At 35.7% G+C, this 17,442-nt stretch overlaps 1 protein-coding gene across 2 annotated transcripts in view; it reads right to left on the bottom strand.

The window, feature by feature from the left end:
* The window catches only part of MRPS9 (mitochondrial ribosomal protein S9), a 34,852-nt gene that overhangs the window by 2,257 nt on the left and 15,153 nt on the right, over positions 1 to 17,442 (bottom strand). For both annotated transcript variants that reach the window (XM_026707457.2, XM_087938501.1), the window contains exons 3-9: positions 15,473 to 15,535; positions 15,346 to 15,376; positions 14,894 to 14,973; positions 8,237 to 8,322; positions 3,697 to 3,772; positions 1,319 to 1,487; positions 77 to 185 (exon numbers count right to left, since the gene is read on the bottom strand). In XM_026707457.2, the coding sequence (XP_026563242.1) occupies positions 77 to 185; positions 1,319 to 1,487; positions 3,697 to 3,772; positions 8,237 to 8,322; positions 14,894 to 14,973; positions 15,346 to 15,376; positions 15,473 to 15,535 (614 nt within the window). The remainder of the gene's footprint in view (positions 1 to 76; positions 186 to 1,318; positions 1,488 to 3,696; positions 3,773 to 8,236; positions 8,323 to 14,893; positions 14,974 to 15,345; positions 15,377 to 15,472; positions 15,536 to 17,442) is intronic.

Raw genomic sequence — 17,442 nt, 5'->3', positions numbered from 1 at the left:
CATGAAAACATTTTTTAGAAAAATACCATTAAAAATGGCTTTAGCAAAAAAAAGTTCTTTCTTTTTTAACACTCACCTGTCCTGCAACACTGGAAAATAAAGTAAATAATCATCTCCGTTTATAGTGAATTTTCCATTTCCATTTGCATGAAGTGTAGCAGTTGCTGTTGCAGACTTTCTCTTACCTTAAAAAGAAAAAAAAATCTCTGTACACGTATTTCATGTTCAGCATTTCAAAATGTTTAGCATCTTTTGCATCTACACATCTGGCATTTCAAAATGCTAAACAAAAATGAAAGTATCTTTTGAAAGGGAAACTCTAGCAAAAATTCCAAAGATGTTATGCAGAACCTTTCCTAACCAAATGCAACACAAGGAGATCTAAGCCTAAAATTATGTTTTGGGAGTGGAAAAGTTGCCTAAAATACCCCAAATTAATCTAGATTCCAAATTTATGAAGGGCTGGAGAGCACTCCAGTGATACCATTAAATAGCATACAGGAGATATTAACATCTTTCCACAATGTATGCATATCTCTGCAAACAGTAAGTGGCAATATTCTTTATCAAAAAGGCCCTGTAAAAGAAAAGGGAATGAATACAATTGACATAGTTTTACAAAACTGCCACTATTAAATTTCCCTTTTTCTCCCAGCAGAGGGAGGCATACCCTGATAATTCAAAATGGCAACTGGCATCTAAAAGAAATAATTATTTTGATATATAGTTTTTGTTTGATTTAGAGTATACAGTATTTGAACAGAAATGCAGAGAAAACTATTTTTGATATACACTACAAATTGGGTGTGTGAGTCAATACACAAACATACTGTATATTTTTCGAGTCAGTTTTTGACTTTGGGCTACTGCTTGGACTAAACTTGGAAGGATTTTAGGCAATTTTTTCAGAAATGTTTTGCCACTGCCTGCTTCCTAGGGTTGAGATTGTAAAACACATATTGTTTGTCAAAGAAGTCTGATAAAGTAAGCCAGTGAAGTAATTTAAGTTGCCTGTTACCAGACTGAAAAATCTGTATGAAAAGCAATTTATAATAGACCACCTCATGATGTAAGGTGGATGCAATATTATATACCATCTTAAATACATATGCCAAATAAGTTAGACGCACAGAATACATTTTTAACTATTTGTTTTTAATTTAATGAAACAAGTATAACCACATAGAACACAGTGCGATATCACTGGAGGACTTGGACAGCATTTTTTTTTCTTTATAGACATGTAGCTTAATGTTGAGAAGTATTTGGATTTTCAGGTTGCCAAGGATTTAATTTTGAAATGTAACAAAAAGTATACCTTCTGCAGTGCTAAAGGCCACTCCTCGCTCATCATATTTTAGGGGTTCAAATGATTGTTTTTTGGATTGTATAGGTATTTCCTTGCGAAATTTAAGCAGATAATCTTGTTCCATATCACAGTATGGCAGCATTACTAATCTTTCCAGCAGCTGAATACATCTTAAATACTGTAGACAATAAAAATTCATTAAGGATGGTGGTGCAAGTGTAATTGCATTTGTCAACAACTTCTATTTTTACCTGCTTGATCATTTTAGTTCTGTTCTTATTGATAACTTTTGACAAGATGACACTTCTGTATTTGCATGCTGCTTTCAAAACAACATGCAGATGTATCATTTCCTATGTGAATAAAGATACCTAATTCTGTCCCTGCCCCCTACTAATGAATCCATTGCTCAAAACTTTAAGCAAACTCTTTGTCAGACTAACTTCATTAACATCAATCATGATTTTCAAGAAGAGATTTAGTGGGCCTCAAAATAGTATTTTTGATGGATAAGTGGTAGGAGACAAAAGTCCTAATTCATTTAAGGAAATTGTTTTCTAAATTCTACTTGTTGGATTATTTTTATGCCAAGTCTGTGGCCGTAATAAAGATTTGATTTGAGATGATTTTATTTCCTAATAGGTACAGGAAGTGTGCATTTATGCTACTGGTTGTTCAAAAAGGATTAGACTTGATTTTAAAAACAAACAATCAAGGTATTCCAAATTCAAGAGATACTTGACTCAAAGGGCAACCTCTTAAAATAATTATCTTTTGCTACTATAAATTTTACTGCTTTCATTTGAGCATGTGATTAAAGTGTCTCACAAGTAATACAGAGCCTCCCAATCACAAGAAATAAAGAAGCAGATTCAGGTTTAATGTCATTTTATACAGCCTGGGCTGGGAAAAGGAAGGAAATAAAGGAACATTTCCTGAAGGTCTCAAAAAGTGTAACTTTCTGTATGCTTATTTTTTGTTTGCAAAGAAGCAAAGGTAGAAGTTTAAAAAAGAAAGAAATCCTAAATGGATACAAGAGATAAAATAATGACATTGTTTTTTCAGTACAAGTAACCCAGTGGCAGACTATCAAATCTATTCAACATAATTGCTTGCCTTGGGTCAGGGGTTGGGAAACTTGGCTCTTTTATCACTTACGGACTTCAACTCCCAGAATTCCTGAGTGAGCCATAAAAGGTTCCCCATCCCTGGCCTACTGGTTTTTCAGTTGTGGGGGAAATCAATTTTTGACTTGAATGGGACTGTTTAATATACAAATGTAGAACATATGTATATATAATATACATACATTTGTATATTAAACAGCCCCATTCAAGTCAAAAATTGATTTCCCCCACAACTGAAAAACCAGTAGGCCAGGGATGGGGAACCTTTTATGGCTCACTCAGGAATTCTGGGAGTTGAAGTCTGTAAGTGATAAAAGAGCCAAGTTTCCCTACCCCTGCCTTGGGTGAACTGATCATGTGACTAGCCAACCCTGTTAGTTCTGATATCTCATTATCCACCTGCTCCTTTATATGGGGTAACATCCAACGCATGGGCTTTCCTTACAGTTTGGATAAGAACGTGAGACAGTTTCCAAACATGGTTTTCACTGGTCACAATAAAGGGATCAGAAGTATCCAGAGGGAAGTCAAGATGGTGGCCACAAAGGCAAATTCAAAGGGCCTCCCCTATTTATCTGCATTGCATCATATGTGAAAAGAGGCTTTGATCATGCTATACTGGTCACTACTTTGACTTTCCAAGCCCGCATCAGATGCTGCTGAAAGGAATCTTGAATAGAAACGGACATAGTCTTAAATTGATTTGCTGATGTAAACTAGTCATTTAACAGATTGTATATGGCAGTGACAAAATACATAATAATAATTACATCTGGTTGTTGGGGACTTGTTTAAACCGAGTAACAAATTACATATTTGAATGTTCTCCCTTGAGATAAATCCCTCATTGGACACAAGAGAAAGGTCACAGAGAAGGCTTTAGTTATTTTGTCCCCTAAGATACTGTGAGCATTTGGTGGTTTTTTCGGTGTGTGTGTGTGTGTGTGTGTGTGTGTGTGTTTACAAAGTCATGTTAATATCCATCCAAGGAGAACCACCATCCTGCACAGTATGAAGTGGAACCATTCTGATGAAGATATGTTAAGTTACCTCATAATTTTGGGAAACATACCTATTCTTGAAATAACATACATAAAACTATTTCATCTCATAACCATTTAGGGATGTGTTCTTATGAGACTCAAACAAAAAAAATATGCATAATTCCCATGTCCCAGGGAATTTTTTCCTCAGAATCCTTACGACTAACTGTTCCGTTAGGATACAGGGTTCATTAAATAAAGGAGATTAATTACTCACATCTTGATCTGACAGTTTTTCCGCTAACATTTCTTCCAATTCCTCTTTAATCAGCCATCTGCTGCCAATCAGGTTCCTGTTTAAAATATTACATATATTCTCTTTTAACTAATCATGCAATTAAGGATAAGACTGCAGCTAGACCGTACATTTAATTTGGAAATATACTTTCCTTATGCTGGAGGAAATGCAAGCTAGAGTTGTAAACTTAGCAAGCAGGTTAATTTGTTAAAAAGTTAATAATTAAAAATCTAGACATCATTTTCTACAAGATTTTAATATATACATTCATATTACAATTCCCACACCCAAAAGGAAGGATGTGAAGTTTTAATAAAGTTTTCACTACCATTTCTAAATCCAATCTGACCCGAGGCAGATGAGCCTCTTAGTTCAACAAATATAGAAAAGACTATACACTACTCAAAAAAATAAAGGGAACACAAAAATAAGACAGATAGGTAGATCTGAATGAATGAAATATTCTTATTAAATACTTTGTTCATTACATAGTTGAATGTGTTGACAACAAAATCACACAAAAATTATCAATGGAAATCAAATTTAGCAACCCATGGAGGTCTGCATTTGGAGTTACACTCAAAATTAAAGTGGAAAAAAACACTACAGGCTGATCCAACTTTGATGTAATGTCCTTAGAACAAGTCAAAATGAGGCTCAGTAGTGTGTGTGGCCTCCATGTGCCTGTATGACCTCCCTACAATGCCTCAGCATGCTCCTGATGAGGTGGCGGATGGTCTCCTGAGGGATCTCCTCCCACACCTGGACTAAACTATCCCCCAACTCCTGGACAGTCTTTGGTGCAATGTGGCATTGGTGGATGGAGCGAGACATGATGTCCCAGATGTGCTCAATTGGATTCAGGTCTGGGGAACGGGTGAGCCAGTCCATTGCATCAATGCCTTCGTCTTGCAGGAACTGCTGATACGCTCCAGCCACATGAAGTCTAGCATTGTCTTGCATTAGGAGGAACCCAGGATCAACCGCACCAGCATGTGGTCTCACAAAGGGTCTGAGGATCTCATCTCGGTACCTAATGGCAGTCAGGCTACCTCTGGCAAACACATGAAGGGCTGTGCGGCCCCCCAAAGAAATGCCACCCCACACCATTACTGACCCACTGCCAAACTGGTCATGCTGGAGGATGTTGCAGGCAGCAGAACATTCTTCACGGCGTCTCCAGACCCTGTCACGTCTGTCACATGTGCTCAGTGTGAACCTGCTTTCATCTGGGAAGAGCACAGGGCGCCAGTGGCGAATTTGCCAATCTTGGTGTTCTCTGGCAAATGCCAAACATCCTGCACAGTGTTGGGCTGTAAGCACAACCCCCACCTGTGGACGTCGAGCCCTCATACCACCCTCATGGAGTCTGTTTCTGACCGTTTGAGCAGCCACATGCACATTTGTGGCCCGCTGGAGGTCATTTTGCAGGGCTCTGGCAGTGCTCCCCCTGTCCCTCCTTCCACAAAGGCGGAGGTAGCGGTCCTGATGCTGGGTTGTTGCCCTCCTATGGCCTCCTCCACGTCTCCTGATGTACTGGCCTGTCTCCTAGTAGCACCTCCATGCTCTGGACACTACGCTGACAGACACAGCAAACCTTCTTGCCGCAGTTCACATTGATGTGTCATCCTGGATGAGCTGCACTACCTGAACCACTTGTGTGGGTTGTAGACTCTGTCTCATGCTACCACTAGAGTGAAAGCACCGCCAGCATTCCAAAGTGACCAAACCATCAGCCAGAAAGCATAGGAACTGAGAAGTGGTCTGTGGTCACCACCTGCAGAACCACTCCTTTATTGAGGATGTCTTGCTAACTGCCTATGCTTTCCACCTGTTGTCTATTCCATTTGCACAACAGCATGTGAAATTGATTGTCAATCAGTGTTGCTACCTAAGTGGACAGTTTGATTTCACAGAAGTGTGATTGACTTGGAGTCACATTGTGTTGTTTAAGTGTTCCCTTTATTTTTTTTGAGCAGTGTATATTGTGTATAGTGTAAGATTAGTCTTGACACATTTCTTTTAATTTAAAAAAAAAGAGTAAATATGAAGTTGCAATTGTACAAAGTTATAACAACCAGCCTATAGATCTCATAGGCATTTTTAGAAAATACAAATGGAGCAGTGCAAATTGGCATATATGTGTTTTTATTTTCTCTGAAATATATCAATTTACTCATAAACACAAATATAGAAACTGAACAAATTATCATTAGAAGCAGGGAAAGAGAAGAGGAAAGAACAGGAAAAATGGACTATATCAATTTGTCAGTAAATGACATTTTGTGGTAGAAAATTTGCTCATTGTTACTAACTTTTTGTTAGCATTAATTACATGCTTTCAAAATTGCAACTATGACTTTCATTACCAAAATACTGGAATGAATGTTGAGCTACTTATTATACTATTACTCCTTTTTGTTTTCTTTACCTCACTTGGCTTATCTCCTATTTTATTCAGCTTACTTCAATGTTTTTCCTAACTTCCTAAAGAGTCTTCCATTTTCAGAGTTTGTTTCTTTCCCCTGGATTCACATATATTATAAGAAATCTTTTTGAATTAATTATTCATATTATAATCTGGGCCTAACTATTCGTTTTGGAATTTTTAACTTGGGTCATTGTGGTCATGATTATATTTGGATTCATTTGATTTCAATTTTTTCTTCATTTGTAATCCATTGCCAATCATTCATCTAGCTTATCATTTAATAGTAACTTCTCTCCTCAACCAATATTACTTACATTTCTCTTTCAACAACAGGCCCAATGCTGAAACCAGAGATTATTAATCCTTCTGAAAATGCCCAGTTCTAATTCCACATGCCAGGAATTTATCTGCTCTAAAACTCTTATATCTTTGCAAACATGGCAAAGATAATATCACAGCTATCCTTTTGAGATAAACATTTTTGTTTAAATTAAGGATATCCCATGAAGGCATAACTTTCCCTAGTTATTTCTGCGATGAGTACAATATGAATTTAAAACTTGACAAGTTATGCAAGTTCAGTGTTTGATCCATTAGGTGATCTCCTTTCCAAGAAATCATACACTTTACCACTAATCTATTGCTCATATCTATGCTTTTACATTTGAATCTCTCCTAAAATTGATTCTTTTTTCTTATATCACTTCCCATAACTTTATGTAAGCTGCCCAAAGTCTTATAAATTGGGGGGATAAATGTTAATAAATCAATAAATGCCTAATGATATAAAAAAAACATTATAGAAATGCACATGTATCAAAACTAATTTGATCTTCCTCAATTACAGCTGTTATAGGAGCCCTGTTAAAAGACGTAACTAAAGTACTATATTTATTTAATTTACTTAACTAATTAAATTTAGGCACTACTCAGATCTAAAATGTCTCTGAGTGGTTCATAACATTAAACAAATAAAACAGTAACAGCATCTGACCATTCAATATACAATATGTTCAAAGATTCCTCCAACAAAGGGGTCCAACAACCTGAATCTACCTAACAGATAGTCAGACTGACAGCTCGGAGAACCTTTTCCACTTCCTTCAAGAATCCCCAATTCACATTCAACCCAGATCATACAGTAAGAGTAAACCTCAGGCATTTCAACCTAATCTACCTAATTCAGCTCCAAGCTGATTTGAGGGACTGCTTGCCAAATTGTTATACTGTGTTTTTCACAACAGCCCCACAAATGATCCTCCTTCTCCAGCAGAAACTAGGTCACCCTAAACAAGGCCAACAGATAACCCTCAGTAGATGCAGTAAGGGTGAATAGTTTCATTTTGTCATCCTTATTTATTTATTAATTATTTCATTTATTTATATTGTCACTTATTCGCCCATGGCAACTCGAGGTGGCTTATACAATGTAAAACCGCATTTAAAACAAAAAATAAAAACAATAAAAACTTCAAAAAATAATTAAGTAAATTAGTAAAGTACAATAGAACAAAATTTGGAAAACAAAAAACAAAACAAAAAATAAAAAACCAACTCCCACCCCCTGCCCCGATGACAGCAGAGAACACTAGCCATTTTATGGGCTCCATCCCTCTCTGGGTTCCCCAGGCCCGCTGGCAAAACCTATTAACCCTATTACTAGAACGTAACCAAACATGAGTTCCTACGCATAAAATCAGGCTTTCTCCAAGACTCCCTCCAATGTTGTTTTAGGTCTCTCTTCTTAATTTCATCTCCCAAAGATCCAGATATGTGAAAAGGGATATGCCACATAAGGATGTTATGGTCCAAGACTTTGGCCAAATCACATATCACCTTTTGGATCCATCAGAGGGATAATCAAATATGCTTTTTCATTACAAAATGATGGAATATATAGAAATGCATCTATACCAGGGGTGTCAAACTCGGGTCATCACGGCGGCGTCATGTGACGTATTGTGACTTTTTCCCCCTTCGCTAAACTGGGAATGGCCGTGGCCAGCATGTGAAACATCCGGGCCGCGAGTTTGACAGCCCTGATCTACCCTTTCTTCTATGTTAATTATAATCTCAAAGACAACTTACATAGGTGCTTTATCCTCAGAAAGCAATCCTTGAGCATACAGTTGATCTTGATAATTTCGAATGTGCAGTAGCTTACTGTATATCTCCTAGAATACAGAAAATATACTGTATATAAATGAGTTCCAGTTGTGAAATTTCCACAGAAAGATTAATTTGTTAAGTTATAAGATAAAAGGACAACTTCTGGAAAATATATTTTCCCTTGCACACAGGGAATCAGGCAGTGACTTTTCTATATTTCCATATAGTGTAAGTGTACTAATCAGGATTACATGATTATTAACTAATGAACAACACAAACAGGTAAATACTACTGTACTCATGACTCAATAGTGAATTTAAATAGTTGAATAATTTGCAAATGGAATGCTGAAGTAAAATTTTGTTCTAATACAGAATATTTGTTATTTAAATCAAATTGTTTTTATAAGTTCTAAATATATTTTGATATCCTTGCTAAATTGTCCCTTAATTTTCATATTCATTTACTGCATTCATATCTAATTTTTCCACCAAGAACTACGGAGGGGTGTATATCAGGATTCCTTTCATTTCATTTCCACACAATTCTTTGAGAAAGTATGAGGGCTCCAATTGCTTAATGCGCTCTTTGGCTGAATGAAGAATCAAATATATACCCACATCTTCCAAATTTCTCACTGACATGAGCTGTAAACATCTTGATAAAAAATAAATAAACCAAGCTACTCAAACATGTAATTCCAAACATCCCTGGCAACTGATTTCCCAGGTGCATTTGGCTATGAAATAAAAGTATTCAAACTGTAGGTTAAAAAGTCTTGGTATCTTGAATAGAGTTCATCACCTTCATGATATATACAGTACCTTATTGTTACATAAACAATGAACACAAACTATAGATAATTTGAAGAGTTTTTACATCTTACTGAAGTACATTTCAATACAGAAAATGTTACTTGTGTTGTAATTTCATATCTAATTTCCCAATTTTCTAAAAGAATGTTCATAATATATTAAAAAAACTATAAAGAAGACAGGTAAATACTATTCAGAAGCAAACACAACAGACAACATACATGATACATGTTATCTGAAAACATTTAACAAAATATTCAGTGATTAACTTGTAGGAAGCATTCACATCTGAAACAGTTGAAGAATGTATGTTAACTTCTTCAAAATAGATAAGCAAAGATACTAACAGATATTTCTTGTCTCTTAAAAATATGTTGTAGACTAGCAGTTTATAGAGTAGACTTGGAAAATATATTCAAATGCGGTGTCTCCATACCTACTAAGATGAGAATTGTGCATGCCATGCTATTCCTTTTGACATTTTATGGAAACAAAAGCTGGATTTCGAAGAAACAAGACATGAAGATTATTGACAGTTTTGACCTTTGGTGTTGGGCAAAATTCCTGAGAATACAATGCACAGCCAAAAACAAACAAACAAATAGATCTTCAAACAAATCAACCCATAGTTCTCACTACAGGCATAAATGGCCAGACTCAAATTATCCTATTTTCCACACATTGTGCAAAGACCTGATTCACTGGAAAAGGCTCTAATACTCGAAAAGGTGGAAGGAGAAGAAGACAACCAGAAGAAAAATGGATGAATTCAGTTAAAGAGGTGATGAGTGCACTATTGGAATACCTGAAAGACTACGTTAGGGATAGATTATCATGAAAAAAATAAATGTGGTCACCAAGAGCCAAAAATGACTTGATGGTAATCAATCAATCAATCAATCAATCCCTCTATGACATACACATAATAGCCATATATGTATCTTTTCATGGTACAGAAGAATAGCATCTCTAAACTTGTTACGTAATAAGATGGCTAGTACAAACAATATTGTTCTGCCTAAATAAACAAGTATTTGTGGCTTGTACTAACCAATGTTCAGCAGAAGCTTGTTGAAAGTATGCAGGCATTATGAGCTCAAACATATAAGTTACATAAGAAACAGAACAAGGATAGTGGCTGGTGTAGGCTAACTTCTCCAACCTAACGCTTCCCAGACCTATACAGATTATACTCCAAATGCTGGGTTAAAATTCTCCAGATTGTATTTCATAACAATTTAAATGATAGGGATTAAGTTGTTAAAGGTTAATACTGATTTTCCAAAGAAGTCTAGTATTATTATCTTACAATCTTTTTCCTGTATAAATAGCTAAAGCATTCAGTTAGAGGTATCATTATGCTCATATATTTAGGAAAAATAGCATACAGTATGTCAGAAATGATAAACAATGTTAAAGGTTTGTCTAATCAATGCACAGCAAATTAAAATTATCTTTTATTTGAAGGTTTTGAACTTAAATATGCTTCTGGTATCTCTTAGCTTGAGGGTAGTATGCAATTCGTACTTTGTGCATGGTTGCATGACAAATCATGCTTGATAAAAAGTATGTATCCGTTTCTTAACAGAAATATTTCTAAATGCACTGATACTATTTAAGCAATGACATAAATATCCTACCATAATTACCCTTTGTTTGTTGAAAGAGTTTCAAATGAAGAAACATTTAATCAAATGGGGAGCCTGGTCACTTGAAAAGACTGCATCGGGAAAATCACCAACCCTGTTTTTTTTCATAGGCAAGAGCTACGAATGTTAAGAAGTTGTACTCCCTGTAATTTTTCTATAATTTCTTCATTATGATGGAATGCAACAAAACATCTTGCCCTTGGCTTGCTCTGTTTCAGCCAAAACAAATGCAAATGGCCTGTCAGATGACAGCTGCTTGATAAGGCCCCTCTACAAGACCTGCATGCTTTACTTTTTTCCGTGAAACTTGGGATGAAAGGCAGAAGGCAGGAAGAGAATTAATGTAGCATACAGTCTAAAGGCAATGCTACAACCGTGATTAAGTAGAAAAGCTAAAAGGCACAGATTTTCCACAGCCTCTCTGCGTGCAACCCATCCGTGTAACAAGTTGACAGGCATAGTGCGTCAGCTCCATCATCCTCTCCGACAGCTAAAACGCAGCGCTGCATCCCTTTTCAGAGAAAATTTGCGTCTGCACCATGAAGCGTTGTACATTATTTCTTAGCACTGCAGGGGGGCTCAAGTCCATATGGAACCTTCACAAATATTACCACAGATCAAACCAGCAGCGTTTCAAGGCAGATTTGACATACCTATTTAAATGAACAGTAGGGGTCCTCAGGCTGCCTCAGGCTGTGCAGGAGAAAACTCTCTGGAAAGCCTAGGCTGCAGCTCCATTACTCAGCAAAGACACCCTCTACATTTATCATTCATTTCATTTCTGCCAGGGCAAGAAGCTCATTTGCCCAAGGTCAACCAAAAGAGAAAAAAAATTCCTCTCTTCTCCTTCTAAAAAAATAAATGTACCTGACAAGTGGGGATTTTGTCCTTTGGGTGCAGAGAGTACAAATGAAGATAATTCCAAAAAACACAGGAAAATAATCCTCTTCACAGAGAAAGTCCTCTAAATGCTATTGCACCTTTACTGTTACAGCACCCAGTATCAAGAGAAGCAGTCTTTGACAGCAGCACTATGCTGAAAAGACTTACTTTATTTTTCAGTAAAATGGGCATTTCATTTTTCGTAACTATCAATACTGATTCAGTTTTCCCAAAGTCAGTGGACTAAGGTTTACGAATGCATATATTATGCAAATGCAATAAATGTTGCACCTTGAGATAAGTAATTTCAGGGAGAGTACAGTGGAAACCCACTTAGGAATTGTTCAGTAGTGAGAACAGTGGGAGGAAAAACAATATAACCCTGATTTTTTTAGATTTAAAAGGAAATTGCAACTGAACACAATCAAATGAAATATTGGACTTAAAAAAGCAGATTTTAATAAAGTGAAAGCAATGTTAAAATATGGATGCCAAGTATTCTTTTTAAAGATATAATGAAATCAGAACCCTAAGTAATATCAATGAAGACTAAACAGAAAACAGCAGAAGGAGCTTGTGTTTCTCTATTCTTCGATACTTCTATTATTAATTGGATCAAGTAATGGAGGGAATGCTCATCACATTTCCAAAGAACAGTTGAAGTAACTGGGCTTGTTTAGCCTTTAGGAAAGATGATTGAGTATGAGTACAATATCATTCTCCAAGCATTTGAAAAGTTGTCACAAAGAAGAAAATAAAGACTGGTTTTCTGTCATTCCAAAGCTAGATTAATTCATTTAATTTACAAGAAAACAAATTATAATTAAACATTTGCTTGTTTCTTTAAAAAGAGATAGTTCTTTCCTTTCTTTTAGGAAAAGCTGCAGAAATAATTTCAGATTCTCTCCATACTGAAGGAGCATATTCAGATTTCTTTATAATCTTCCAAGTTAATAAAAAAAGCTCAAATGAAAAATAAGGCCATATGCTAGTTAATAACTTATTAAATGAAAACACTTGAAGAAAGCAACTGAAATGCAAAATAGAATAAATAGGGATTAATGACCAATCATGGGATTAGAAGATTTCTATCAGTATTTTTGATGGCAGAGTCATTAATATATTATCTCTTCAACCAAAGAGCCATAAGGGCAGTGCCAGAATGGTGAACTGAAAGTTGCTGCAGGGTGATGTTTATAGCCCCAGATCAAGGCTTTAAAGAGAATTCTCCTGCAACTGAAATTTAAGATGGAATGTTTTTGTTTATTTACTTGCAAGTGCTATATAGTAAGCTTTTAAAGCAAATCCTATCCATTAAGACTTTGCTTCGGAATGCTCTAATAAAAGTTAAGAACACCATAATGCATGTTCTTCACTTTCTTTAGAGCTCTCTCTCATATAAGACTGTCTATAGGTAGCCCTCAACTTACTACAACAACTGGGACCAAAATTTCCATCGCTATCCAAAGCAGTTGTAAAGAATGAATAGTACATGCTTAAAGCATGATTAGCTTGGTGATGGCAAAGTCTGTAGTCCCATTAGCCATCGTTAACTGAATACCAAAGTCATTTGGTGAAGCAACTTACTGCTGGCTTCTCACAATCAGAGGCAGTGGGGAAAACTGGCAGGTAGCTGCAAGTTCCCGGCCTGCAGGCAGATAAATGATTATTGCAAGATGGGTGGAGAGAGTGAAGTGTGTGCAGGGGTGGGAGAATGAGAGTGAGTGGGAGGCTCAGCATAAATATATGAAAGTTTCGGGAAGGAGCAAAGGGGTATTCTTTAAACACCTTGTAGGTTGGGGAGATATGAGAAGCACAGCACAGGTCGGAGGACACACATAGTGTGTGTGAGAGGTGCAGGTTGGAAAAGGGTGAGGAGAATGAGTGGGCAGCCAGGAAAGGGATGGTGAGGATGCAAGGGGGTGTATGAGAGGTGCTGTGTGGGTTGAAAAGGGTGCAAGGGGATGCAAGAAGGCATCACACGGATCATGGAGGGTGCACAATTGTAGTAGCTACTGAAATCCTATGGATGGCGCTAGATGCTAGCAGCAAACTGCAGTGTCTAAAAACCTATCTAGAGCCCCTTGGCTATTTGCATGATCTCATTCCCTGTCTTGGTGAAGGTGGAAAGTCCTGGACTTTCCAGGCATATAGGTGATCTCATTTACTAACATCACCACTAGTCTTAAGGATTAGTTGAGAGGTTGTACCAATGTGGTTGAGAGGTTTCACCCATGTGGGATCTATTCCCCAATCCAAATATTGTATCTATGCTACTATTTGCTTGTAAAAATAGTATAAAATAATAAACACCACATAGGCGGTCAGACATCTTGGCACCCTGCACAATGACTGATCATTGAAATCCATCACATAATGGCTGACATGGTGCAAGTACAGAGCGGCTGAGAAAGATGCACAGATGGGGGGAAACTTACCCCAGGAACTTGTGATTTTCTCTGCTAGCTTCTCCACTGACTTTCTGGGAAAGCCAACACGAAAGGTTGCAAATGGAAATCATGTATTGCAGGGTACTTAGTAATTGGACATAAAAGAAATCTGTGTGCCGGTTGCAGGGCACACAGATTGTGATCACATGATAGGTGGGATGGCCTGAACGAAAAGGATTGGTTGTAACCACCATTTGTTCAGCACTGTTGTAATTTGGAACAATCACTAACTGAAAGGTTGTAGGTCAAGAACTATGAGTAGCACTTTTGGTGTCTTCCTTCTTGTTCCCTGGTTACTCCTTCAACTTTTTTTCCAACCCACTTCTCATATTTTTAGTTTTCACCATGTCATTTTCTGCTAGACATCTTATTTTAAAAAGAGCAGCCTCAACTATGGTGAAATCCACCACTTTTCATTTATATAGCAGACTGACTGCAAACCACCACAGAAGTAATAAGCAGGTCTGTTGTGTGCCTAAATCTCAAGCTACTATCTGAATTTATGTTTAAATATTCAAGTGTTATAAGAATTTCATAAATATATATTTATAATGCTTTCAATTGAAAAATACTATATATTTTAAATAGAATTATAATGGCTGAAAATGTGTGGTATACTGATGCACAAAATAAAAAAAATTATAAAAGGTGTACGTTTCATTTATTGTATCCTTACATTTTTAATAGCTAGATCTATTTGATACTGATGGAACCAAACCAAAGCTTAATTGGAGAATAAGCCATCAATTCCTTATTTGGTAATTAGTTTTCCTCAAAAGAATATTGCAATTTAAATAAGTACATTGTATTTTCAGGAGAAAAAAAATTAAACCACTTACATGCATTAAAGAATAGTATGATTGCTTGCCAGTATAAAAAAGAAAATTAAATGGACGACCATCTTCATCCCATTGAATAACTGAAGAAATATAAACATAAACAGCAGTAACTATACAACTCTAAGCGAATATACAATCCCCCCACCTAAAACAGGACATCGTTTAGCGTCCTTTGTATCTGAAAGCGATAATGTTTACTATTTGCATAATTGTTTTTAAATCTAAACAATCATATAACATCTGTGAATGATCTTAGGAGTGTTTTTCTTATACAATACTCTTATCCCAAATAAAACATAACTAGAGACTTTCCAAAGCATCTGATTATGCGCTTGGACAACAAGAACAAGAAAAATCAAGAATTTAAGTTGACAGACCAGACATTGTATGGGACATGTATTAGTGCTTTGGAACCCACCTCATGTACAAAGCATGTGCAAATCTTCACTTACCACTTGTTTTTGGAAACACTTCATCAGGGTGCTGTTTAAAGTAGAGAAAAAATAGTTTATTAATATAATTATTACTGTACTGAGATAGTTATATTCTGATTTTGATAGCACTGCATAATCTTCTTACCTTCATCAAAGGCCTGGCCCTTTTTTCAAATAGACCAGAAGGAAATAAATAGGCAATTGCTTTCTGTAAACAAAAGTGAAATCAGATTTTTAAAAACATAATGATAATCATAGCTTCCTATTAAAATATTAGCTTTTGATATCATATAATTATTTCAATTAATAGATAATGGAACTTAAATTGTAGGTCCACTAAGTGACAGTAGGTATAAAAAGAAGTAACAGGTGTGGGATATTGACACAAGTTCAGAATGAAGGAATGAGACCTTTAAAGCAGATATTCAAATGCATATTCACTTCATTCACATTCCAAAATCAAAAGTTAATTTAAGAGTGAAAAAATCATTATTCAGAAATAAGAAATCTAATCAATGTAATATTAACCACAAAATAATCTAGCATTGGATCATAACTTCAGAATTCTATTTTCAAGTTCTTACATAATTTGCTTGTTAGTTCTATCTAGTAATATTAAATATCAGAATTAATTCATGTACTGTCCTTCTAATAAAGGAACATATATAGTTGAATTCCCCAAGATATTCTTTAATGAAGAGAAGGAAATAAATTCCTTTTTGAAAACCCGTAAGAAATTTTCTGGCTAGCTTATTTTGTTTGGGGTGTGCTTTCAGGGAAAATAAACATGGTCATTACCACTGATAAAGACTTCTGTGAAATTTTAGGAGTTTCACACAATTTCCATGCAACTAAAATAACAGGGATTATATATAAACTTTGCTGATCATTGCTGTCATCATTCTCTAGACAAGCATAAATTTTAGCTCTACTTTTTCCCTACTAAAATAGTGGGATTATTGAGAAAGCTTGATTTATAAAACTGAGGTAATGTTAATGCAAGAAAAGCAGGAAAGCTCAGTCCATTCAAGATAATTTCAGGCTCTTTTGACTGGTAGCCTCCATTTGTCTATAAAACAGAATCCTTTGGATTCTGGTGATTTTCACTGTTACAACTAATTCTGTGTGAAAATTCGGGCAATGTACTGTCAATCAACAGACTAGAAATGTAGATTCTCTGAACCACAGAAGTACTTGAAGAATCTGAATAATGGGTAGAGAATTGGATTGCTACAAGCTTGTAACTACTAGAATGCAAAATTTTGAAATGCAAACAACCATGAATTTGAATTATTTCAAATTTTAAGCTTTTATTGCACTCCTATATGAAGCTTGTTTGTTCCACTATAGAGGCAAAAAAATTTAACCCTTCTAACAATTATCTGAAGGGATTCTAAAGAAGTCACTTGACAAAATGGAGAATTGCTTTACTTAGGGAGAAAAAAATAAATAAAACCAGAATATATAAGCTGCTCTGTCTCAATAGGCAATTGAATTCTGACTTAAAAGAAGCTGAAAAGTCTTAGTTTTTCCTAAGATAAAAGAAAATAATTCATTCACTTGGAGTTATAAGAAGGCTGATTTAATTTTATTTCAATGTTGTACAGTTAATAAAATCTGTTACTTTGCAAATTCTAATTAGAGGATTCTGATGAGCAAGCTTGTTACTCAAAGTTATTATGTCAACAGAGATAGGTAATAGGAATGGAACCAAATAAGTAATGGAACCAAATAAGGAAACAGTTCTGAGGCACAGTTTTATTTGGGGTGGGGTGGGGACACTAAATTTACTAACCAGTTTACCCACAAATGTTTGCAACAACAGACAAATGTTTAGTTGTTCTGAAGGATAAAATAAATAAAGACCTAGGGTGACTACATGCTCCTTGTGAGCATAGTACATGAAAAACTGTGAGGAAAGCTGTGTATTTTTAGGATTTTGTATTGAGGCAACTAGCATGATGTGCTTGAATGATCATTTGTTACACCTGTTAATTATTTTGAAATGTTTTTATTGTAATGCCGTGATATCCACATAGCGCAGTCATATACAATCATGTATAATTCATTATGAAAATGAATGTTAAACTATTGTGTCAAGAAATAGTAATACAA

Source organism: Pseudonaja textilis, chromosome 8, assembly GCF_049901715.1.
Source record: "Pseudonaja textilis isolate UNSWEBS1 chromosome 8, rPseTex1.2, whole genome shotgun sequence".
NCBI classification, from domain to species: Eukaryota; Metazoa; Chordata; class Lepidosauria; order Squamata; family Elapidae; genus Pseudonaja; species Pseudonaja textilis.
Note: the sequence above shows the minus strand (reverse complement) of the source record. Positions and strands in the feature narration are given on the sequence as shown.